The sequence below is a fragment of the Schistocerca cancellata genome, chromosome 5 (assembly GCF_023864275.1).
Source record: "Schistocerca cancellata isolate TAMUIC-IGC-003103 chromosome 5, iqSchCanc2.1, whole genome shotgun sequence".
NCBI classification, from domain to species: Eukaryota; Metazoa; Arthropoda; class Insecta; order Orthoptera; family Acrididae; genus Schistocerca; species Schistocerca cancellata.
The window spans coordinates 601,111,342-601,136,556 of NC_064630.1; the positions used below are offsets into that span (position 1 = coordinate 601,111,342).

A 25,215-nucleotide genomic window follows, 5' to 3' on the forward strand; every position below is an offset into this window, starting at 1 on the left:
GGCAGATTGACGAAGCTTATCACATTGCCATCGGTAGAACTGCAATGCCAGAAGCTCGCGGTGCAAATGGTGTGACTGCACGTTAGCAAGCAACATAGTTGCTTCACACATACTCTCAACAAAACATGCCAATCAAACAGGACTACCTTCACACAAAGATGCTCCCAAGATAATGGACGACAATGCTTGTGTATCAAAACTGTGATAATTTGCACACTACTAGTATCCACGATGTGAAGGCATCCAGGAGATGCAGCCGAATGGGGTTAGAATAGTGATCTCAAACGGATACAAAACGTTTCCCATTGCCAACATGACCGGGGATGGAGGCTGCCACACACAGACGGAGCGCCACGGCTTCTTGGACCACAAGTTGAGTGACCTGTCTTGGCCCCAGTTTTTGGAACAGGGAGGAATAAGTTCCCCTCAGTGATGGCACGGCTCCAACTTAAAGTCCAATATAATGGCTTCAAATATTTTCAGATTTTCGACATCTTGCATAATTTCTAAGTTAACCAACTGGTGAGTGTGAGAACTAATTCACACCCATCAGTCGATGGTTGTCCATCCAGGCAAGCCAAGGGCGGTGTCCGTTGGCTAGTCAAAGAAAAGTTACAACATCAAATGATCGATTTATTTTAATGACCTTTAATTATTTTAAACATAGCTGCGTAACAGCAACGGTTCCACGTAATAATATGAAAAACAGCCGACCAGTTGCAAAGGATAAAGTAATCTTTACCTAGGTTTCGATAGGATTAAACCTATCTTCTTCAGAAGACGGCAGTATTACATTAACATGGAGTGATACGTCGTTGCAATTTTTACAAACATCTCCATAGCTCCATTAGTTCAAATACAATATAGCCTTTAATTAACTTTAATTAACTGGCAGTCAAGTCTCCAATTCCTATCAACGAATTTGGAATATCACGAGAAACTCTCTTTCTTTCTGTTGAGAACTGGTATGGACTGCCGTTGTGGCTTCACCACATGCATTGTATACCTTTGAAAAATCTCCGCATTACAGATCCACTTCTGGAGGCAATCTCCAGTAATGCAAAAAATATTTCTCTCTCACCCTTGCTTCGTAGATCAACCCCAATAAACTAGCAATACTCTTCTTTGAACTCTCTTTAAAGTTTGGTTACTTCATGAATAGATGACTTTGTTATACTCCCAATTCTAACAGTAACTCAGGTTTAGGTAGTATTAGCTGATAATGAGCAATCATTACAAAGATTAATTCACAAACTGTCCAGATCCTGTACTTAACATACTTTATCTTAATATCTCAAGTAATAAGACGAAAGGCAAAACATTTACACCACTATAACATACTAGATGTAAAATACCCCTTCATAAAAAATAATAGAAAGGAATAACTTATTTTTTAGGACACACTGTATCCTTAATAAAAGAAACGGCCATTAAAAATAAACAAAAAAGATTAAATCATATTACCAGCGCATAATCTTTGTATAGTAGCAAACTAAACCGGTTCATGGTTCATTTTTCATGGTTCGGACACACTGTATCCTTTATAGAAGAAACGACCATTGAAAATAAATAAAAAAGGGTTAAATTATATCAACAGTACGTAATCTTTCTTACTAACAAACTGAACGTTGATGATTCATGATCTGAGCTTCAGGTTCCCTATCTATCGGCCTCAAATGACAAAACCATATACATCTTCGAAAGATGGAATACTTGTCGATCGAATGTAAAAAATCAAAACGCTGTATAATGTTATGATAAAAGTTCAACACGCCACTAGACAAGTACTGTATTATTGTGTATATATTTTGAGGTAGCGTAGATCACTATGCGCAGATTGTTGTTGTTGTTGTTGTTGTTGTGGTCTTCAGTCCTGTGACTGGTTTGAAGCAGCTCTCTCTCCATGCTACTCTATCTTGTGCAAGCTTCTTCATCTCCCAGTACCTACTGCAACCTACATCCTTCTGAATTTGTTTAGTGTATTCATCTCTTGGTCTCCCTCTTAAGATTTTTACCCTCCACGCAGCCCTCCAGTACTAAATTGGTGATCCCTTGATGCCTCAGAACATGTCCTACCAACCGATCCCTTCTTCTAGTCAAGTTGTGCCACAAACTTCTCTTCTCCCCAATCCTATTCAGTACCTCCTTATTAGTTACATGATCTACCCATCTAATCTTGAGCATTCTTCTGTTGCACCATATTTCGAAAGCTTCTATTCTCTTCTTGTCTAAACTACTTATCGTCCATGTTTCACTTCCATACATGGCTACGCTCCATACAAAAACTTTCAGAAACGACTGCCTGACACTTAAATCTATACTAGATGTTAACAAATTTATATTCTTCAGAAACGCTTTTCTTGCCATTGCCAGTCTACATTTGATATACTGTCTACTTCGACCATCACCAGTTAGTTTGCTCCCCAAATAGCAAAACTCCTTTACTACTTTAAGTGTCTCATTTCCTAATCTAATTCCCTCAGCATCACCCGACTTAATTCGACTACATTCCATGATCCTCGTTTTGCTTTTGTTGATGTTCATCTTATATCCTCCTTTCATGACACCGTCCATTCCATTCAACTGCTCTTCCAAGTCCTTTGCACTTTTACAAATGCTATACGTGTCCACCAGCAGCAGCACGAACAACACCTAGACGATAGCTAAATTCGTCATAAACTTTACAAAATGGAACTGCTTTTACAGAAGTTAGGGCAGCTCTTATTCTATTTCCCCCTCCTTCTATGTCATGAGATAAAGGGGAGATGAACATACTTTCCTTCACATATCCTACAAAAAAAAAATCGCCTGGGGTATGCCTGACTATCTTGGGTGCCAAGAGTGCAGGGTAGTGTCTCAGGGGTCCGTGCTTCCTATCCAGCGTTGAGGCAGACTCACTGAGAAACCGACGTATATTGTGGCAGTATGGTGGAAATCGTCCTGTAGTTGTGGAAAAAGCCAATTCTGCAGCGTTTGAAGATAGTTCATTCCAGTTACTGTGTTTTCCTCAGAAAAGAAGGGACCATACATTTTTTCACGAGAAATGACAAAAGAAACTCTTACCTTAGGCGAGTCTCTTCTGTGCGCAACAGTTTCACGAGGATTCTGGAGTCCCCATATGTGCACTTTACGTCGATTTGCTTTACCGCTCACATGAAATGGTACTTCATCACTAAAAAATTAACCGTGGTAAAAATGTGTCGTCTTCCATCTTTTTTAGCTGAGCTTTACTGAAGTCAACCCGTTTCTTTTTACCACCAACCCGAAGAGTTACGCTAATTGTACTCCGTATGGTTTATAGACCCAACGACGCCGTAACACTCACCAGACAGTTGTATGGAGCATTGCCAGTTCTCTACTTCAGCGGCGAGTAGACTTTCGTGGTCTCCACCCAAACGTTCGCCGAATTCTTTCCATGACGTCATCACAAGTGCGAGTTAGACCTGCACACTCACCTTTGCACAAGCACCCTGTCTTCTCAGTTTGGGGATACCAACGACGAATATTTTTGGGTGCAGGCGGATGAATTCCAAAACGCCGAAGAAAAGCTCGATGGGCCGAAATAACTGATTCATTCTTTGCAAACTGCAGCAAACAAAACGCCCTCTACTGAGCGGACACAATCTTACTTTCGACTGATTGCAAACTGAGAAGACACGGAGACGATTATCTAACGGTGATTTGCTGAAACTCTAGGCCCGCCTATTCAGACAACACACTTTGTTTCAAGCGTTTTCTCCCTCTGATAGTGGGCTTAATCTTGGTACTCTGGACACTGTGTCGCGTAAAACTGGCTTCATGTTTTGAAACGGAAATGCACTTTCTGTCACGCGTAAGTTGTATAACTATTACAGTTTCTCCGATAACATTATTTTTTTATGCACTGCTCTATGCAAAATAACATTAAATGTCTTTCTCATAAATGTGATATTTTCTTATCCAGGTAATCATCAGTTACCATCCAGAAACTGCTCAGAAAGGCCAGTTCCCCGATAATGTCATCGAGAAACCGACGTTGGTATCTCTGTCTGAGTACGCTGCCACTTTCGAAGACGGGACATCCGCAGAGATAGACGATGTTTGTTACTGCACTGGTGAGTGTCGCAGTATGTTTTTGTCATCTTCACGTTTCTCAGGCCGATCTGCTTTCGTTATAATCAGACAAAGGAAATTTGAATCTGATTCGAAGCACTCGCCGAAAAATTCTAACAAATTCACCAAATTTACACCCAAGATAAAAATGCTGTTCCTAAAAAGAGACTTAAAATTACTTGATTAATGGTATAGAATTGACACTAAGGACACAAAAGGTGAAGTGATAGGTTAGACGTGTACTTTATAATAATAATAGTGCTAAACTCCACGTCAGACTTGCCATTGTTAAAATACATCATTTTCCAAGAGATTCATAATGAAGGAAACCTATTTCATACATTATTCTTGACGTTTGGAATGGCCTGAATATAGTTAGGTTATATAGAAACACGACAACTTCGGATATGTATAAAGGTAGCGCACCAACATTACGATGAACATATCTCTTCGTGATTGGCCTCCGCTTTAGGTCATCTGTATACATGTTCGTCGGAGGATAACCGCATGCTGACATGCCTTAAGTGATATGAGACGGTTCTGAAGTGTAAAATTGACATAATGTTTTGTTTTTCTTAAGTTTTCAAAAAGGTATGAAGATTAGCACATCGCTAGATGTGACAATAGCGAAATTCCTACGTTTTTTCGTGAATCCGCTATAAATATGACATAATTCAACTAATAAATTCTGAAGGTGGCAGGGTTAAAACACAGGGAGTGAAAGGCTATTTACAATTTGTACAGAAACCAGATGGCAGTTATAAGAGTCGGTGGGCATGAAAGGAAAGCAGTGGTTGGGAAGGGAGAGAGACAGGATTGTAGCATATCCCCGATGTTATTCAATTTGTATATTGAGCAAGCAGTAAAGGGAAGAAAAGAAAATTTCGGAGTGAGAATTAAAATCCATGGAGAAGAAATAAAAACCTTGAGTTTCGCCGATGACACTGTAATTCTGACAGAGACAGCAAAGGACCTGGATGAGCAGCTGAACGGAATGGACAGTGTCTCGAAAGGAGGATATAAGATGAACATCAACAAAAGCAAAACGAGGATAATGGAATGTAGTTGAATTAAATCGGGTGATGCTGCGGGAATTAGATTAGGAAATGATATACTTAAAGTAGTAGTTGAGTTTTGCTATTTCGGGAGCAGAATAACTGATGATGGTCGAAGTAGAGAGGATATCAAATGTAGACTGGCAATGGCAAGGGAAGAGTTTCTGAAGAAGAGAAATTTGTTAACATTGAGTATAGGTTTAAGTGCCAGGAAGTCGTTTCCGAAAGGATTAGTATGGAGTGTAGCCATGTATGGAAGTGAAACGTGGACGATAAATAGTTTGGACAACAAGAGAATAGAAGCTTTCGAAATGTGGTGCTAAAGAAGAATGCTGAAGATTAGATGAGTAGATCACATAACTAATGAGGAGGTATTGAATAGAATTGGAGAGAAGAGAAATTTGAGGCACAACTTGACTAGAAGAAGGGAGCGATTGGTAGGGCATATTCTGAGGCATCGAGGGATCACCAATATAGTATTTAAAGGCAGCGTGAAGGGTAAAAATCGTAGAGGGAGACCAAGAGATGAATACACTAAACAGATTCAGAAGGATGTAGATTGCAGTAGGTACTGGGAGATGAAGAAGCTTGCACAGGATCGAGTAGCACGGAGAGCTGCAGCCAACCAGTCTCTGGACTGAAGACCACAACATCAACAACAACTAACTACAAGTTAATTCACCCTCTATCTGCATTTTCCACCCGTAATATTGATAATTATGATTATACACACAGTCTCACAAGAAAATTCGGTGAATGGCAATAGCGACTCACAGAACTACAGTTCACTGCATATTAACAGTCCTGAGTTACAATGCTGAAAGACTCTACTTTTTGTTTCGCAGGTTACCGGTACAGATTCCCATTCTTGACTCCGGAGTGCGGGGTCACTGTGGAAGACAAGCACGTGCGCCCTCTGTACCACCAGGTGGTGCACATCGACCGCCCGACGATGGCCTTTATCGGTGTGCCGTACTACGCCTGCCCTTGCATGCTCTTCGATGCGCAGGTGGGTTACAACGCCACAAAATGTTACTTATCTTGCCCTTAGACTGCTGTACATCAATCTAAGATATAATTTTCTCTTTTGAGGGAATAGTCTATCTGTGTAGCCCATGATACACTATGTGATCAAAAGTATCCTGACACCTGGCTGAAAATGACTTAAAAGTTCGTGGAGGCCTGCATCGGTAATGCTGGAATTCAATACAGTGTTGGCCCACCCTTAGCCTTGAGTCGCAAGCATACTTTCAATCAAGTGCTGGAAAGTTTCTTGTGGAATGGCAGCCCATTCTTCACGGAGTGCTGCACTGAGGAGAGGTATCGATGTCGGCCGGTGAGGCCTATCATGAAGTCGGCGTTCCAAACCATCCCAAAGGTGTTCTGTAATATTCAGGTCAGGACTCTGTGCAGGCCAGTCCATTACAGGCATGTTATTGTCGGGTAAGCACTCCGCCACAGGCCCTGCATTATGAACAACTGCTCGATCGTGTTGAAAGATGCAGTCGTCATACCTGAATTGCCCTTCAATAGTAGGAAGCAATACGGTGCTTAAAACATCAATGTAGACCTGTGCTGCGATAGTGACACGCAAAACAACAAGGGCTGCAAGCCCGCTCCATCAGAAACACGTCCACACCATAACACCATCGCCTCCGAATGCGAATTTTACTGTTGGCACTACACACGCTAGCAGATGACGTTCACCGGGCATTCGCCATACTCACACCCTGACATCAGATCGCCACATTGTGTACCGTGATTCGTCACTCCACACAACGTTTTTCCACTGTTCAATAGTCCAATTTTTACGCTCCTTACACCAAGCGAGAGGTCGTTTTGCATTTACCGGCGTGATGTGTGGCTTATGAGCAGCCCCTCGACCATGAAATCCAAGTTTTCTTACCTCCCGCCTAACTGTCATAGTACCTTCAGTGGATCCTGATACAGTTTGGAATTACTGTGTGATGGTTTGGATAGATGTCTGCCTATTACAAATTACGACCGTCTTCAACTATCGGCGGTCTCTGTCAGTCAACCGACGAGGTTGGCCTGTACGCTTTTATGCTATACGTGTCCCTTCATGTTTCCAATTCACTATAACACCGGAAACAGTGGACCTAGGGATATCTGGCAGTGTGGAACTCTCGCGTACAGACGTATGATACAATGACACACAGTCACGTGACTACTTTCGAAGTCCGTGAGTTTCCCGGAGCGCCCCATTCTGCTCTCTCATGATGTCTAATGACTACTAAAGTCTTTGATGTGGAGTACCTGGCGGTTGGTGGCAGCACAATGCACCTAATATAGAAAACGTGTGTTTTTGTGAGTGTCCGCATACTTTTGATCACATAGTGTATCATGATATTAACTAGATTAACAAGTAGTACACATGTGGTAACTGCTTTTAATTTTACGGAAGAATTGTCTTGTGGTGATTGTGCCACTTGTCAATATAGTCGTTCTTTCTTCAAGACCGAAATACTCTTGGAAACAGCAGTTTGCGTGCGCTCTAGTATTAGAATTCGCTGTCTAGTAGTAGTTCTCTACTGCGTTGTTGTTGATTATGATGTGAGGTCAGTTGTGTGACCAGCACGTGCGTTCCCCTTGCTGTTACAAAAGCGACGCAGAGGCCGAAAGTAGACTGCGCTACTTGTATTGTAAGCTCACTGTACAAAATGTTAGTCATACCTCAAAAGCGCAAACTGGTCGCACGGGGGCGCTATAGATGGTGTTACCATGGCAGTGAAGTGGTGTATATGTGTTAGTCAGATGTTTGCAATCTGTGCAGTAAGATGGGTGGACGTGCAGACATGAGAGGGCGGCAGAATGGAACTACTATGTTTGGACGTGCCCATTACCAAACCCATGCGTTGGTGTCAAAGAGAACCGCCTTATTTGTATTCAAGGAATGATGAACCAACCGCAGCCATGCAACGTGGCGTAAAAACTGTGATCGTGAAGTGTTGCTAAGCGACAAGGGTTGGAGACGAGTGTCACTCTCTAACTCGGCAGGAATTTCTGCTGTCAGTGAGTGCATGTGAATCTCGTTGCGAAGGGAACAGCACGCAAAGGAAATTTGGAGGTATTTCGCAACATTCCGTGCCACACAGCGGCACATAACTCTGCATGTCTTCAGCGGGGATATTCACTGAGCATAGGACAGCAGTAAGTGCATATACAGATGACGGTGGTATCGCATACACAACATATGAAAGTACAATGCACTGGTGGAGTGGCCATCTGTACTCAGACGACGCAAAGAATAAGGTTTCCGGAGTGATTATGGTCGCAAGACAAGAATTAATAGCCTTTGAACGCCGAATGGTAGCTGGAGCTAGACGCACGGGCCATTCCATTTCGGAAATCGTTAGGGAATTTCACAATGTGAAGAGTGTGCCGAGAGTACCAAATTTCAGTCACTACTCCTCACCACGGACAACGCAGTTGCCGATGGCCTTCACTAGGCTGCTCGTTTGCATAGAGTTGTCAGTGCTAATAGACAAGCAAGACAGCATGAAATAACCGCAGAAGTCAATGAGGGACTCACGTCGAACGTATCCGTTAGGACAGGGGCACAGAAAATGACGGACGTGTGTGCCTTTGGTAACAGCACGACATCTCCTGCAGCGCTTCTCCCGGGCTATTAACCATATCGGTGGGACGCTAGACGACTGGAAAACAGTGGCCTGGTCAGATAAATCCCGATTTCAGAGGAAAGAGCTGATGATAATGTTCCAGCACGGTGCAGACCCTACGAAGCCATGGACCCCAGACGTCAAAAAGGCACTGTGCAAGCTGCAGGTGGCTCCGTAATGGTATGGGCTGTGTTTACCCAGAATGGACTAGGTCCTCTGGAAGTTCGGCTACTTGGAGACCATTTGCAGCCATTCATGGACGTCATGTTCCCAAACAACGATGGAATTTTTATTGATGGCAGTGCACCATGTCACTGAGCCACAGTTGTTCGTGATTGGTTTGAATAACATTCTGAACAATTCGAGCAAATGATTTGGCCGCGGAGATCGCCCGACATGGATCCCATACAGCATTTTTTTTTTCACTCATCAGTCCTCTGACTGGTTTGATGCGGCCTGGCATGAACTCCACTCCTGAGCCTACCTCTTCATCTCAGGATAGCACTTGAAACCTAGGTGGTCAATTATTTACTGGATGTATTCCAACCTGTGTCTTCCTCTGCAGTTTTAGCCCTCTACTGCTCCCTCTAGTACCATTGAACTTGTTCTCTCACGTCCTAACAGAAGTCCTATCAATCTGTCCCTTCTCCTTGTCAGTGTTTTCCACGTATTCCTTTCCTCTCCGATTCTGCACTGAGCCGTCTCATTCCTTACCTTATCAGTAAATCTAATTTTCAACATTAGTCCGTAGCACCACATCACAAATGCTTCGATTGTCCTCTGTTCCTGTTTTCCCACAGTCCATGTTCCACTTATAACACTCCTGTCTGTTACTGCTATACCATAACCTCGAAACTGGAGGCAGTTTGCAAACAGAATTATTATGTTAGATTAATAATGGTATAAAGTAACAGAAAGTTGTTACCCTCTGAGAGGAATTTTGCTAGGTTAACCGTGTTGTACCTAACGGGAATGGCTTGTCGGAATGAAAGTCAGAATTACGTAAATATTTGAACAGTAACAAACAAAATTTTGCCTATCTGCACTGTTTAACTGATAAAGAAAACGGTCGCCAGCCTAATTAGGCAAGAGAAAGATTAACATTCTCGTTTAAGAAAGTAGGTATAAGTAACTATAATGGACAAACACAACCTAGACTTAACCACACGCAAGTGCAATGAACTCTGACACACACATATGTTTTAAGATTGAAGCTAACAGTTAGAGAAGCACAAACTATTTGCAAAATTATAACATAAACCGAAACACACTATTACTTTCAGGACTTACACAAAGTGAATGGTCTTTATAACATTACTATTAATATGCACTTCTAATACACAAGAGAGGCAAACACTTAGCAATCATGAACATATAGTTTTCTACTATTGCAGTTTCCTACTTTTACTACAGTGAAACACAATGTTGACAAAATTGCAAGAAACTGACTCACCTTTTAGAATTTACTACAGACAACCATGTGACCATTTACTTTATAAGCCTCAGTCTTAAGAACTTTTAATTTTAAAGTTGGCAACAGCACTTTAATAAGCAGTTTTAATAGGAATATTTTCAGCAAACAACATTTACTTTAACTCACTCTCTTGCCACATTAACTTTAGCTTTCTTTTTACTATGCTGTAGAGGCATTATTGAGGAAAATACTGGGCTTTAATGTTCTTTTAGTAAGGACACTCAGATATCACTTTAGCTCAAATGGAGAGGAACCTGAGAGGTGTTATGATAAGGAGAGAAATCAAGGCAGGTACATAATTTCAGATATAAATTACCATATATTTGAGCAATAACACATCCATTAAGCTGATCCTTCACTGTACATCATTATAGTATTACGTTACAGTGATTGCGCAACGTGGTGGCAACTGCATGTTGGTAGGTGGATTCACGGACAGAATTGCTGGACTCTGTCATTTCTTGGTGGCGACGACAGATACAAATTCCAGAGTAGTTCCAGCTATTTATCCATCCATCTGAGGCATTTGAAAGCGGCAGGAAAAGCCTCTTTCGGAATCAGCACAATATGCATCTTTTACATGGCAGTGCACGGACTCGTAGCTCGTCTCCGACTCGTAGCTCGTCCCCGACTGACTGTCAGTTCCACCTTTTCCACCTAGGCCAACCACAATTTGCGCGTGCTACACAGTTCCGTTCCCGAGGGGAACCACTACACCTTTTACATACCGAATAACTAAGAGCCCTAAGTGTGGATCAGCAATTTACATAACAGCAACCAAATACATTAAATAAAACAAAACATTTACACATATTGACATCTCTACAAAAAATTATTCACACAAAATTACAATCATATACAGTAAGTTTTGTTCCCTCCAAATGGGACAAAGAATATAAATTGCAGATACACTACGTTGCATAGAATCAAATCACGACATCAAAGGTTTGACAAAAAAAAGAGTAAACAATTTTGTGTTATCTGTTCAATCAAACACATTTACAGATACTCAATGTTATAACATTAAATAAAACAAAAGCAAAATAAATCTATACAGCAGAAGAGGTATGGTGTTACACATGCCCCATGTTTCGTTGAAGTTTGCCGTCAGGGATACTTCAAGGAAACATCTATAACACCTAAGTGGTGCTGGCTGCTGCAAAAAAAAAAAAAAAAAAAAAAAAAAAAAAAAAAAAAAAAAAAAAAAAAAAGATTATTCCATCCAACTTCAGTTGGGAGAAAAAAAAACACACATTACAGACATACAGTATATACACTAAGAAATTGCATACATTTCTTCTTCCAAAAGATTTTCAAAATAAGACATTTACAGAAATTTTCATATTCACACTAGTTTAAGGAAACTAATTTTCATCATTACACAAAATATCTTTAAGCATGTTCATTTCATAACACACGGTTCAATTAATAGGCAATCAGTACACAAAATAAATCTGCATATTAGTAGAAAAGGTATAGCCTTCAAAATAAAATAAAAGAATAAACACATATACAATAGCACAGAACATTTTAACTTAACAAAGCAGAAATTAGTCTTTCAATATTTTCAAAGAAAGTAAATATTCACAGACACCCAAGCATACTCATGGTCACAGTACGTTTTACAAGATTCAACAATTAATGCAATATTGAAAATTTCAATTTGCATCCAGATATGCACAAATATTTACACAAACAACTATGAGAACCTTTTTCCAACTGACTCTTTAAATATCAAAGTAACTTTGCAAGGTTGTTTCAAAATAATTAACTTTAAAGCTGCTCTTCATTAATAGCAGTCCAAAATATTTGTTGCACATAAACACACTAACATATTCAGAGCCTATCTTTAATCATCACTGCTGTATTTTAAAACAAGGCAGTCCAAAACTTTAAGTTATTCCAGGAACCTAGTATCAAAAACATCTACATCCATTTAAATAAGAATGCATATACATTATATAATAACTTTTCACTGACTTCAATAAGAATAGTCACTTCATAACATATTGCTCAAAAAACCTAACTTAGTTCACTGCTTGCCTCAGCACTAGCAGTCCATGTTGCGCATTCTGCCCGTTATTGGTTTGGCAGTATTTGTATGTAAACATTTAGACACAAAAACACAATTTAGATTAAGAATACTAAAATACACATTTTTAAATTGACACACTGCCCCATCCTCTAGGTTTGGCAGTTCGTGACCACTTATCAACTTCTTGCCCCACAATGGCAAGTCCTTTGGCTACTGCTCACATAGCACATTGGGGTAGCCCTCAGCTTTAGGACCACAGAATTTTTATTCTTTTGTCTTGTATTGTATACTGGAGACAGTGCTTTGCAGTAAAAAAGTCAACATAGTTTAGATGTCTTCGTAGCATGAGTTCAGCTAGATGAGTGGTTTCCATCGTTTCCGAGACCCTTACCCCTTGAGTGTAATCAATTAGCGCCTAACTAAAATTTTAAATGAAAAAATTATTTGAACATTTTTAGTTTTAAAATGACGAAAGACAAACGAGATTTAGTGTCTATAGGTGATGTATTAAACCACGAATTAATGAGTCAGTGAGACAATTCGTATCGGTTATTTCTACTAACCTTTTTCTGAAACGATGAACAAGTTCTCAGTGAATCGCAATTTATACTTACAATACCTTCTCAGAGAAGAAACTAACTGTCTACACTGAGGGCAGGCACTTATTACAGAACGTCCTTCGAATGCACCATTTTGCCGGCCAGTGTGGCCGAGCGGTTCTAGGCGCTTCATTCTGGAACCGCGCGACCGCTACGGTCGCAGGTTCGAATCGTGCCTCGGAAATGGACCTGTGTGATGTCCTTAGGTTAGTTAGGTTTAAGTAGTTCTAAGTTCTAGGGGATTGATGACCTCAGATGTTCAGTCCCATAGTGCTCAGAGCCATTTGAACCATTTTGAATGCACCACTTTCTTCTCTTACGACTCTTGCTTCACCTCATCCCCACTTAAAATCAACCGAGTTAGAATATGTACACTATACATACCGCTTGTACATCACATTATAGATGGACTCCTTATTTCTAAACTGACAGAAATTGAAAGGCTTCAGGCTGCCAAGGATTTGTGTCTGGCCGCTGCCAATAATAGTAAAAATAATAATGACAGTCTTGAAATTTTTCCGGCGTAACAAATACTCCATAAAGTTTCGGGTTCGCAGACGGATAATGTAGACTTCTTGCCACGATGTTTCGGCTGACCATCATTCATTTATCTTCAGGTGAGTGTTTTGCACTGGAGATTGCTAGTACACATCGCACCTTTATACAAAAAATTGGCGCGAAGAAGCATATGCAAAGACAGCCGCTAAACGAGAGACCTCTGTCGAGTTACGTGTCCGCTTCGAATATTGCTCCATATATGGCGCGCAGGCAAACGCGCGCTCTCAGTCGGATTGCGCATTGGCGGAGTCAAATTTCAAACGTCAAAGTGAGTATACGAGGGCAGTTCAATAAGTAATGCAACACATTTTTTTCTGAAACAGGGGTTGCTTTATTCAGCATTGAAATACACCAGGTTATTCCCCAATCCCTTAGCTACACAACACTATCTTTCAACGTAATCTCCATTCAATGCTACGGCCTTACGCCACCTTGAAATGAGGGCCTGTATGCCTGACGGTACAATTCCTTTAGCTACACAACACTATTTTTCAACGTAATCTCCATTCAATGCTAATCTCCATTCAATGCTACGGCCTTACGCCACCTTGAAATGAGGGCCTGTATGCCTGACGGTACAATTCCTTTAGCTACACAACACTATTTTTCAACGTAATCTCCATTCAATGCTACGGCCTTACGCCACCTTGAAATGAGGGCCTGTATGCCTGACGGTACCATTCCACTGGTCGATGTCGGAGCCAACGTCGTACTGCATCAATAACTTCTTCATCATCCGCGTAGTGCCTCCCACGGATTGCGTCCTTCATTGGGCCAAACATATGGAAATCCGACGGTGCGAGATCGGGGCTGTAGGGTGCATGAGGAAGAACAGTCCACTGAAGTTTTGTGAGCTCCTGTCGGGTGCGAAGACTTGTGTGAGGTCTTGCTTTGTCATGAAGAAGGAGAAGTTCGTTCAGATTTTTGTGCCTACGAACACGTTGAAGTCGTTTCTTCAATTTCTGATGAGTAGCACAATACACTTCAGAGTTGATCGTTTGACCATGGGGAAGGGACATCGAACAGAATAACCCCTTCAGCGTCCCAGAAGACTGTAACCATGACTTTACCGGCTGAGGGTATGGCTTTAAACTTTTTCTTGGTAGGGGAGTGGGTGTGGCGCCACTCCATTGATTGCCGTTTTGTTTTAGGTTCGAAGTGATTAACCCATGTTTCATCGTCTGTAACAATCTTTGACAAGAAATTGTGACCCTCAGCCACATGACGAGCAAGCAATTCCGCACAGATGGTTCTCCTTTGCTCTTTATGGTGTTCGGTTAGACAACGAGGGACCCAGCGGGAACAAACCTTTGAATATCCCAACAGGTGAACAATTGTGACAGCACTGCCAACAGAGATGTCTAGTTGAGCACTGAGTTGTTTGATGGTGATCCGTCGATCATCTCGAACGAGTGTGTTCGCACGCTCCGCCATTGCAGGAGTCACAGCTGTGCACGGCCGGCCCGCACGCGGGAGATCAGACAGTCTTGCTTGACCTTGCGGCGATGATGACACACGCTTTGCCCAACGACTCACCGTGCTTTTGTCCACTGCCAGATCACCGTAGACATTCTGCAAGCGCCTATGAATATCTGAGATGCCCTGGTTTTCCGCCAAAAGAAACTCGATCACTGCCCGTTGTTTGCAACGCACATCCGTTACAGACGCCATTTTAACAGCTCCGTACAGCGCTGCCACCTGTCGGAAGGCAATGAAACTATACGAGACAAAGCGGGAATGTTTGAAAATATTCCACAAGAAATTTCCGGTTTTTTCAACCAAAATTGGCTGAGAAAAAAAATGTGTTGCATTACTTATTGAACTGCCCTCGTATTTCAATGACTAGATACAGCCCACACCCGGCAAATGGAATGAAAGATAAGTAAACAGACGTCGCTCGATATGTCATGGCTCCTAAACCATTTGCGTTCTGAAGAAATTAAAGAAATCTCCGGGTCCCACTCTTTAAAAAGATGAAAGCCGGCATCACGATTAATAAGATATTGTGCTAAACGTATTTCCACCGATTCCTTAATAACTGAATTCCAGACGGACCTCATAGAGGCCAAGATTTCCGTGGCAGAGTAATCCATGGAATGTCCTGTGGAGATACAATGCTCGACTATGGATGACACACTGGGCCGCGAAAGGCGAGTTTGGCGATCACGTTCAATGCTTCTTTCAAGTAGTTTCGCGCGTTGTCTGACCAATGTCAACTTTGCTGCACTGCCAAGGTATTCTGTAGATTTCAGTCTTCCGCAGTCCCAGATCGTCCTCTGCCGAAACGAGAAGAGCCAAATTCTATTTTGCCTATATTCGACGAAATATTGCCTAGCCGACGTACGGGAAGAATGCCTAGGAGTTGACTCGCTACTTCTCCTCTTGACCGCCTGTGTGGTCACGTTTCTTCTTCCTTAAAGCTGTGCTGATCTGACATGGAGAATGTCCATTATCTTTGAACACTGATTGTAGGTGTTCCAGCTCCTATGCAAGGCTGTCTGCATCAGATACAACATGTTCCCGGCGAACCAACGTTCGAAAGACGTTTGTGATGGATGGTGGCAGCTACGAAAAGAACCTTACACGGTGGTCCTTCCAGCGAATGAGGGAAACGCCTCTATGCTGTTCCCACGTGGGGGCTATGACGTGAAGATTTATAGCTTGCTGACTGAATCAACGCACAGGAATATTGATAAAGACCCCACACGGAGAGTAGAAAGAAAATCGACAGCGTTGCTGAATTCTTCTCCCCTTCTGCAAGAAATTGAGAAAATATTAAGGCCTCACAGATCCATCCTTCCAAAAATAATCAAAAAAGGTCTTCCATTACGTCCTATTGTGAACAATATGGGAGCTCCAACGTAAGACTTAGACGTTCTGCGTCCTTACTGAAACATTTTTTGGGAAAGTGTTCACATTATATTCGGAACTCCGGTAACTTTATTAATAGACTGAAGTCTATTCATTGTTATGTGTCTCACTCTTTATAATGGTGCTTCTCATGGACTTATTGTCACTCATGAAAAGTAAGTTCCAAGCTGATATGACTGCACTGTTTCATCACACCCTTTCCTCCACCTAGTTTTTATTCAACAGTGATAATTTTGAACGAATGGAAGGTGTTGCCATGAGTTGTCGTCTGTCCCCCTGACCGCAAACTTTTTTATGGAAGACAATGAGGAGAGTGCACTTGATTCCGTAGAACTTAAGCCAAACGTCTTCTGGCGTTATGTGGATGATACTTTTGTAGTTGTAGCTGCACCACAATTTATTATAACTACCCGGTATCTTGTTTTCGATAACAATTTTAGATAGAACTGCGTATTTTCTGTAGTGGGCCATAACTTTCGTGTATACAACAGATTTTTAGACAGTAATATTTTCTTCCCAACTCATATAACTTTTACTACCTTACACATAGAGTGTTGTAAGCCAACTTATGTACTTTGTATTCCGTCTGCATACAGAATAGCACTTAGCCAGTAATTTCTTTCCGGCCATAGTGGCATCGTCAAATGTTAAATGCTACTATGGCTGCAGTACTTTAGGACATTGTTTGCATAAAACAGACCTGAAGATGGTCATATACACCGAAACCGGTAATCTGTTCGCGAAAAGCTTGTGACCATAGACGTAAAGCAAAGGAAATTTATTGTTTTTTCTATTGTTAAAGATGCTGTATTTGTAATTATTTTGGTGTGTTCACGTATACCTCTCATTACCTGCATAAGATGCATAGGGTGTCCTCGCTTAAGCATTATTGTCCATTGTCTGTTTCTAATGCCTTATCGAAAGGTATTTTCGAAGTCAGTGAAAGCAACATTTGCTATACTGACTACTCTTTATGGTAAAAATATTATCCCTGCACGAGACTCCTTTCCTGAACCCAAGTTGCTCTTCTCCAAAACGTGCATCTTTTATTATTTCCAGGCGATTACTTTTTATTTTTAAGTAAGATTTATAAGTTGTTTTCGTGGGATTTTTACCTCTTTAATTGTCACATTCCTTTCTTTGGCTCTTTTTAAAAATGTGAATTATTTCAGCTGTTTTGCAGTTATCAGCAATTTTTAACTTTGTCAGCATTAATTAAATAAATGTAATAGTATCAGAAGTTCCACACTTATAACGTCCAGTCTCAAAAGCTATTGATCACAAAGCAATATTTATTTTGTTTATTACTAAAATACCTATCTCCGAAACAAATATTTTCAATGTTGTGTACTGCATTGCCTTCCCTGCATATACAAAGGTCTGAAACGCCGTTTTTATGCAGTTGTGTCAGTTTTTAACACGTAACAAATGTGAAGTTTTGAACTCTAACTCTAACAAAAGCAACTTAAAAATCCTGAAATTCATGTTGGTATTCGTCTCAGTAGTATCGCTAACACGTCAAAAATATTTCATTAACTTTAATTAGGTCCGTTAGTATGTTGATTATTGAAATAGGAAAAATTATCGCGTCCGAAGAAGTTTCCTTCTCATCACTTTATATCTTGAAAACTATGGCATTCGCTGAATAATAACTTGGTGTCCACACAAAATTAAATATAATTAAAATGTAGTACAACTTACAATTAGGAAGTTCTGAGAATTGGCTGAACAATATTCTATAGTCTCACAACAAGGAAGAGACAGTGACACAAATAAATCCACAAACGTAATATTTAATGGAAGTAAGAAGTTCATTTAAGTACACTATACACATGTCAGACAATGGGGAAACAACGCAGTTCAGTGTCAGAGCCAGAGACTGTGGAACTATCGGAGTCTCTGCTCGTAGTGTGAGATTTAATCAAATCTTCGGCTCACTGTTGCAGTATACCTTCACTACTCCCTACTTCCTCTATCACTCATTTCAGATGTTTCACTGATTTTTGTCAGTCTTTTGGTGTCACTTTTTCAGTTTCATCATACAAAAGGCGTTGCACTTCAGCGGCGTAAGTCGTTTGACATGAGATCAATCATTTCTATTGCGTTGAAATGGCAACTGGTGGGAGTAAACCTTAGCGCTTCATGCCCGTATTTATTTTTATTTAATTTTACGTGTTGTTACTGTCAACCAGTTTGTAACGCTCCTCCACCCACCTGACGATGTATTTATCCCTCGTTATTTAAGTGGACGCCTTATTATGTATAATCAAACGATATGAAGCATTGTAACAATCGTGGAATTTTTCGTTACTTTTCGAATCAGGGTATCCTAACTATGTCACCAAAGTATTGTGGTTCATCACTTCGTGTTAGTCGTACTTCTTATTTGAACAGAATAACAGCTAGAAATGAAACATTTTGAATATCCGGGAAGCGCTACAGTTATTCTGTTTTCATTGGCGATCGGAGCTGACGTATTACAGCTGTCCACTCATTTCTTACCACGTTCACGCCGGCGTGTATCACCGGTGACTCGCGCTAGATCCTCACATCGGACAGCGTGTACCTCCAGTGGCTCCCGCTCGACTGTCAGTTACGCTACCACCATTACACTAACGCATGATGTATTACCTATAAGCCGGTGCAACAAACAGCAGAGAATACAGGCTGCGGAAAATAAAAAGCCCGGAGATCAGAGCTCCAAGGTACGAAGAAACACAGCAGAGGAAAGGAAATACAGTAGTAACCCAATTATAGCACATATTGAAAGTGACCACCATTATCTATTGGCAATTTCGGGCCTGGTCAGCAAGTTACTGGAGGCAGATCATTGGCAAACAAACTGGAATTGCTACAATCTCATCCGAAATATTCTGCAGCAGTTCTTGAAGCCTATGAGGGTTGTTGCGATGCAGCTTAGACTTGAGGGCTCCCCGCACAACACAATTTCACAGTGACATATCAGGGGACATGGGTTGCCAGCTAGGGCCGCGACAAGACTGAACTCTGATAACAACCCTGTCAGGCTTGAAGATTGAGTAAATGTGCTTCAAGGTTCGGCCGGCTGTATGCGCAGTTGCTCCATCGTGTTGGAAATAACTGTACCTCCTTTCCTCCTCCGTTAAGGTTGCCACAAATGGTATCCACTCGACCGGGTCACTTTTATTTGCATCATCCTGTGCAGTTTTGTGTGACCCTTCAACGAGAGAGCTTTCCAAACATATGAGATGCTATAATTTGTGATTAATTTAGTGCCAAATCATTTTATGAGGTCTCTCGTTGTTTTGAAATAATGGTCTTAAGGGTATTTCGAAATAAACCATTATATTAAGGCAGTAACCTAGGGCGTTTGAATATGATCGCTGGCCCATGGCAAGAAACAGGGAAAGTAACGCCGCCAGAGGAAGGAAAGTATGAACACGCATTCCGTCCCACAGCGAGAATCACATTTCTCTGCGCCGGCGTAAACATGTGAAATTATGTTCTGTAGTCACCCAAGTTTGACGAAACTAAACGATATCGTCAAAATTTATACTTACTAATTCCCAAAGAAAGTGGCAGCACTAGGTTTTAATAACTGGCGACCACAAACAGATTTAAAGTGGAATCCTAACGTTTTTGCAGCTCTTAGCAAGGACGATTTTCTGCTTTGTAACTTTCTGTGTGTCAGCTGTAAATTCCTTGAACAAGTTCGTATATTTCATGTGTAATTACATCTTGCTGAAAAGAGACGCCTTTTATACCCTTCTTTCGAGTTGTCTCTTCCTCTCAGACGTCGCCAATTTAGATGATTCGCCTAAGTTCCGCAAATTTCTCCTTGTTAATTCTTATTACTGATTTCTCACTGATTGGTAGATCAGCTACAGTTCGCCACTTTACCCAAATGAAATTGAGTCGCTGCTGGATCCCTTTCTGTGTCCCAAGATACTCCCTCAAGGAACATATGAATTCACGCGAATGACGACGTATAACTACGCCGAGTCCGACACTTTTTGAAAGTGTCCTATGACTGCGCGCACTCAGACTGCCCCTCCTTCGACTGGTTGCATCATTCATTGTAAGACACTAGAAGCTAAAAATCACTCGAATCGCTTACTGTAACGACACAGCAAGACTGGCTAGCACACTGCTATAAGCAGCAGATAGTAAGTTGAAACACAGTGATACACAAACATGTGAGAATAGCTCCCATTGGTGTTTTGCTGGCGGTAGCAGTCCTAGCGCTACCTTTCAAGTGACAACTAATTTGAATCTATCTGTACAGAGTATAACGGGTATAAGTGCAGATATTTTTATTGATGTCTGAGGGGAGTGTAATGGACAACATTACAACAGAATGAGATTTTCACTCTGCAGCGGAGTGTGCGCTGATATGAAACTTCCTGGCAGATTAAAACTGTGTGCCCTACCGAGACTCGAACTCGGGACCTTTGCCTTTCGCGGGCAAGTGCTCTACCAACTGAGCTACCGAAGCACGACTCACGCCCGGTACTCACAGCTTTACTTCTGCCAGTACCTCGTCTCCTACCTTCCAAACTTTACAGAAGCTCTCCTGCAAACCATGCAGAACTAGCACTCCTGAAAGAACGGATATTGCGGAGACATGGCTTAGCCACAGCCTGGGGGATGTTTCCAGAATGAGATTTTCACTCTGCAGCGGAGTGTGCGCTGATATGAAACTTCCTGGCAGATTAAAACTGTGTGCCCGACCGAGACTCGAACTCGGGACCTTTGCCTTTCGCGGGCAACAGTAGTTACTTCATTTGCAGACTAGTAATTGAAGCTATTAGGAGCGGTACACCTTTAGATTGGTCAGTAGCTCCAAGTACATGTGGCAAGAGCAAGCCATTAATGCTTATTTTCTCCTAGGAATAGGTCAGTTCCTAAAGGATGGACGATACCCAAACGGTTAATCTATACTGCAAGCGTAGCCCACATAGTGCTGCAGTTGCAACCATGCAAAAAACATCAGGTAGTAAGTTACACTGCTGGTTATTAAAATGGCTGCACCAAGAAGAAATGCAGATGATACACGGGTATTCATTAGACAAATATATTATACTAGAATTGACATGTGATTGCATTTTCACGCACTTTGGGTGCATAGATCCTGAGAAATCAGTACCCAGAACAACCACCTCTGGCCGTAATAACGGCCTTGATGCGCCTGGGCATTGAGTCAAACAGAGCTTGGATGTCGTGTACAGATACAGCTGGCCATGCAGCTTCAACACGATACCACAGTTCATCAAGAGTAGTGACTGGCGTATTGTGACGAGCCAGTTGCTCGGCCACCATTGACCAGACGTTATCAATTGGTGAGAGATCTGGAGAATGTGCTGGCCAGGTCAGCACTCGAACGTTTTCTGTATCCAGAAAGGCCCGTACGGGACCTGCAACATGCGGTCGTGCATTATCCTGCTGTAATGTAGGGTTTCGCAGGGATCGAATGAAGGCTAGAGCCACGGGTCGTAACACATCTGAAATGTAACTGTGATGCATCGTCAAGGGTAACCGCAGCCATGGTCTCCGAGCTGATAGTCCATGCTGCTGCAAACGTCGTCGAACTATTCGTGCAGATGGTTGTTGTGTTGCAAACGTACCCATCTGTTGACTCAGGGATCGAGACGTGGCTCCACGATCCGTTGCAGCCATGCGGATAAGATACCTGTCATGTCTACTGCTGGTGATACGAGACCGTTGGGATCCAGCACGGCGTTCCGTATTACCCTCCTGCAACCACCGATTCTATATTCTGCTAACAGTCATTGGATCTCGACCAACGCGAGCAGCAATGTCGCGATACCATAAACCGCAATCGCGGTAGGCTACAATCCGACGTTTATCAAATTCGGAAACGTGATGGTGCGCATTTCTCCTCCTTACCCGAGGCATCACAACAACGTTTCACCAGGCAACTCCGGTCAAATTCTGTTTGTGTATGAGAAACTGGTTGGAAACTTTGCTAATGTCAGCACGTCTTAGGTGTCGCCACGTTGCGTGAATGCTCTGAAAAGCTAATCATTTGCAAATCACAGCATCTTCTTCCTGTCGGTTAAATTTCGCGTCTGTAGCTCGTCATCTTCGTGGTGTAGGAATTTTAATGGCCAGTTGTGTACATGGTGTGTTTGTATGAAGACTGTTTGATGCCGAGAAAAATCTAGGTACTAAGGTGGATCACAATATCGCTATTTATTCTCCTAACTTCCTGTGTATTGGATGTCCCAGAAATACTGCTATAAGTTTTGAAGGCTTGTAGAGGGAGTATTGAGAAACAAATCGAGGATAGAAATCCGTGACCTTAAAAAGTCGTCACGGACGTTACACGAATTTAAAGGCACTGGCGCCAGCCATTAGGCCACACCTTCGGGAGTAAAGGCGACTTCGTACGCCGACTCACTGTAGGAGAACCATCTCGCAATTTTGTTTCTTATTCAGTGATCGCGACTGATAGCGACGATCGCCAGTGGAGAAACTGGAGCTAGTTGGTGCCTAAAAAAACAGTGTCTCCTATGAAAGCGATGCTCTGTTGACTCAGTGGATGACTTTTTCGCATATCAGTTTCCATTTGCGGTTATCTCCTGAAACCCTCTAAAATCTCGAATTTTTTTTCCGTATACAGGAAGCCCATGTCCAAAACCGTTACCCACCGAGGCAACAGAGCATAACATTCGTAGGTGACAAGACCTGCCCATGCATCAGCTAGCTCCCTTCTCTCCAATGGCAGTCATGGGAATCACTCGCCGTCACTGACTAACAAACACTGTACACAATCACGTTTGCTGCCAAAGACTGGTCTAGTGGCGGGCTCTGGCGTCCACAACTTCGACACTCTGTGGCCTCATTGGATGACGATTTGTTCCTCAGCACACCCTCTACAACCCGTCGATGTTTGTCCCTACGTTTTTGGGACACCCTGCTTAGTGCTTTGACCGATGTGCTTACCTGCTTATGCAGCGAATGGTTTCTACATCTACATCTACATTTATATTCTGCAAGCCACCCAACGGTGTGTGGCGGAGGGCACTTTACGTGCCACTGTCATTACCTCCCTTTACTGTTCCACTCGCGTTTGGTTCGCGGGAAGAACGACTGCCGGAAATCCTCCGTGCGCGTTCGAATCTCTCTGATTTTACATTCGTGATCTCCTCGGGAAGTATAAGTAGGGGGAAGCAATGTATTCGATACCCCATCCAGAAACGCACCCTCTCGAAACCTGGACAGCAAGCTATACCGCGATGCAGAGCGCCTCTCTTGAAAAGTCTGCCACTTGGGTTTGCTAAACATCTCCGTAACGCTATCACGCTTACCAAATAACCCTGTGACGAAACGCGCCGCTCTTCTTTGGATATTCTCTATCTCCTCTGTCAACCCGACCTGGTACGGATCCCACACTGATGAGCAATACTCAAGTATAGGTCGAACGAGTGTTTTGTAAGCCACCTCCTTTGTAGATGGACTACATTTTCTAAGGACTCTCCCAATGAATCTCAACCTGGCACCCTCCTAACCAACAATTAATTTTATATGATCATTCCGCTTCAAATCGTTCCGTACGCATACTCCCAGATATTTTACAGAAGTAACTGCTACCAGTGTTTGTTCCGCTATCATATAACCATACAATGAAGGATCCTTCACACAGTCACAAGCAGGCAGTCTGTCCAGCGCACTGACTACGGATGTGCACCACAGGCGCAGTTCTGGGTGGCGGTGCTGGACGGCAGGTGCCAGCTGCCAGACCCGGCCGCGATGCGCCGCCAGGAGCAGGAGGACGTGGAGCGGCGGCGCTCGCAGGGGGTGCTGCCGCACAACATGGCCGCCTTCCAGCGGGAGTACGTCGACCGGCTGGCGGAGCTGTCGGGCGCCAGCCTCACGCCGCGCTACTACCACAACATGTTCGAGGCCGTCGGCTTCGACTTCCTCAAGGACCTGCAGAACTACAGGAAGAACAAGTACAGGATCGTGGGTGACGAAAATTACGAGAAGGTCCTGTGAGGGCGGAGGAGTGAGAGACGCTACGAAGTTTTGCTATTATTATACTCTCCATGTATAATCGACAATACCCTCCTGTTTACAAGATTTAGATAGCTTTCCCTTGCTTCCAACATTTTTGTACCTGTTTAATGCATACTGATTAATAAAAAGCAATGATAATGTAAACCAACACACGTCTTAGTTCTCTTCCTACATTCACCACATTCTGAAATAGAAATTAATATCATAAGTTTTACATGGGAACAGGGTATTAATCCTCTAAATGAACGTGGCTATGGTGTGAAATCCATCCGTACATCTGGTAATGTAACCTCTGTAAGCAACGGTTGACTCACATACACTATTGACCATTAAAATTGCTACATCATGAAGATGACGTGCTACAGACGCGAAATTTAAGACAGGAGGAAGATGCTGTGATATGCAAATGATTAGCTCTTCAGAGCATTCACATAAGGTTGGCGCCGGTGGCGAAACCTACAACGTTCTGACATGAGCAAAGTTTCCAACCGATTTCTCATACACAAACAGCAGTTGACTGGCGTTGCCTGGTGAAACGTTGTTGTGATGCCTCGGGTAAGGAGGAGAAATGCGCACCATCACGTTTCCGAATTTGATAAACGTCGGATTGTAGCCTACCGCGATTGCGGTTTATCGTATCGCGACATTGCTGCTCGCGTTGGTCGAGATCCAATGACTGTTAGCAGAATATAGAATCGGTGGTTTCAGGAGGGTAATACGGAACGCCGTGCTGGATCCCAATGGCCTCGTATCACTAGCAGTAGAGATGACAGGCATCCGCATAGCTGCAACGGATCGTGGAGCCACGTCTCGATCCCTGAGTCAACAGATGGGGACGTTTGCAAGGCAACAACCATCTGCACGAACAGTT

General features: G+C 42.5%; 1 protein-coding gene across 1 annotated transcript in view; it reads left to right on the forward strand.

The window, feature by feature from the left end:
- Window positions 1–24,492, forward strand: part of LOC126187559 (senecionine N-oxygenase-like) — a 50,061-nt gene extending 25,569 nt beyond the window's left edge. The window contains exons 6-8 of the mRNA XM_049928713.1: window positions 3,944–4,094; window positions 5,993–6,156; window positions 24,021–24,492. Of these exons, the coding sequence (XP_049784670.1) occupies window positions 3,944–4,094; window positions 5,993–6,156; window positions 24,021–24,323 (618 nt within the window). The 3' untranslated portion in view covers window positions 24,324–24,492. The remainder of the gene's footprint in view (window positions 1–3,943; window positions 4,095–5,992; window positions 6,157–24,020) is intronic.
- The last annotated feature ends 723 nt before the right edge of the window (window positions 24,493–25,215 follow it).